General features: G+C 51.4%; 1 protein-coding gene across 1 annotated transcript; it reads right to left on the minus strand.

Annotated features, from left to right (window-relative positions):
* Nucleotides 1-334: 334 nt before the first annotated feature.
* On the minus strand, nucleotides 335-1,534 carry LOC140214364 (uncharacterized). The gene is made up of 3 exons (XM_072285736.1): nucleotides 1,184-1,534; nucleotides 764-1,099; nucleotides 335-429 (listed from the first exon to the last, which is right to left on the minus strand). The coding sequence occupies exons 1-3, from the start codon at nucleotides 1,458-1,460 to the stop codon at nucleotides 335-337; spliced, it is 708 nt and encodes a 235-aa protein (XP_072141837.1). The 5' UTR covers nucleotides 1,461-1,534.
* Nucleotides 1,535-1,806: the final 272 nt, after the last annotated feature.

Below are 1,806 nucleotides of genomic sequence, written 5' to 3' on the forward strand. Positions count from 1 at the left end.
TATCGCCTGTGTGGGTGCGCAGGTTGGATTTCATGCTGCGCTTTTGTGAGAAGGTCTGAAGGCATGAATGGCACTGACATGGCTTCTCGCCTGTGTGGGTACGCAGGTGTTAGTTCAGGTGATTCTTTCGCGAGAAACTCTGAAAGTATGAAGGGCACTGATATGGCTTTCCGCCTGTGTGGCTGCGCAGGTGGGATTTCATTGTGCCCTTTTGTGAGAAGCTCTGAAGGCATGAAGGGCACTGAAATGGTTTCTCAGCCGTGTGGATACGCAGGTGTTCGTTCAGGCCGGTCTTATGCGAGAAGCTCTGGGAGCATGAAGGACACTGATATGGCTACTTCTCGCCTGTGTGGGTGCGGAGGTGGTATTTCAGGCTGTCCTTTAGTGAGTAGCTCTTAAGGCATAAAGGGCACTGAAATGGCTTCTCACCTGTGTGGGTGCGAAGGTGGGGTTTCATGCTGGCCTTTTGTGAAAAACTCTTAAGGCATGAAGAGCACTGAAATGGCTCTCACCTGTGTGGGTGCGGAGGTGGTTTTTCAGGAGAAACTTTCGCGAGAAGCCGCGAGAGCATGAAGGGCACTGAAATGGCTTTTCACCTGTGTGGGTGCGGAGGTGGTTATTCAGGAGAATCTTTCGCGAGAAGCCGCGAGAGCATGAAGGGGACTCATAAGGCTTCTCGCCTGTGTGGGTACGCAGGTGGGATTTCAGGCTGGCCTTTGGTGAGAAGCTCTGAAGGCACGAAGGGCACTCAAATGGCTCTCACCTGTGTGGGTGCGGAGGTGGTTTTTCAGGAGAAACTTTCGCGAGAAGCCGCGAGAGCATGAAGGGCACTGAAATGGCTTTTCACCTGTGTGGGTGCGGAGGTGGTTATTCAGGAGAATCTTTCGCGAGAAGCCGCGAGAGCATGAAGGGCACTCATAAGGCTTCTCGCCTGTGTGGGTACGCAGGTGAGATTTCAGGTAGGCCTTTTGTGAGAAGCTCCGAAGGCATGAAGGGCACTGAAATGGCTTCTCACCTGTGTGGGTGCGCAGGTGTTCATTCAGGTGACTCATTCGCAAGAAGCTCCGAGAGCATGAAGGGCACTGATATCGCTTCTCACCTGTGTCGGTGCACACGTGCGATTTCAGGCTGGCCTTTTGTGAGAAGCTCTGAAGGCACGAAGGGCACTCAAATGGCTTCTCACTTGTATGGGTGCACAGGTGTTCGTTCAGGCGGTTCTTTCGTGAGAAGCTACGAGGGCATGAATGGCATTGAAATGGCTTCTCGCCTGTGTGGGTGCGCAGGTGTATCATGAGGTTGCCCTTTTCTGAGAAGCTCTGTGAGCATGAAGGGCACTGATGTGGCTTCTCATCTGTGTGGGAGCGCAGGTGTTTCGTAAGCTTGTCTTTTTCTGAGAAGTTCCGAGAGCATGAAGGGCACTGATTTGTCTTCTCGCCAGTGTGGGCGTGCAGGTGTTTCATAACGTTGTCCTTTACTGAGAAGCTCCGAGAGCATGAAGGGCCCTGATAGGGCTTCTCACCTGTGTGAGTGCGCAAGTGGATTTTTAGGTGGCCCTTTCCTGAAAGGCTCCGAGAGCATAAAGGGCACTGATATGGTTTTTCGTCGGTATGGAAGCTGGCATATGCGTCCAGATGAAACAATTTATCAGCCTCGTGGTCACATAGGTCACATCGATGCAGGTATCCTTGCTTTGAGTTGTCACACGTGGCAGTTGATGGAGAAATAGGAGACCTCGATGCTGCACAAAAAAAAAGTAATTAAAGATAGCATGAAATACCATAAAGAAATCAGGTGCTGAATCTAATA

Source organism: Dermacentor andersoni, unplaced genomic scaffold (assembly GCF_023375885.2).
Source record: "Dermacentor andersoni unplaced genomic scaffold, qqDerAnde1_hic_scaffold ctg00000039.1, whole genome shotgun sequence".
Lineage (NCBI taxonomy): Eukaryota > Metazoa > Arthropoda > Arachnida > Ixodida > Ixodidae > Dermacentor > Dermacentor andersoni.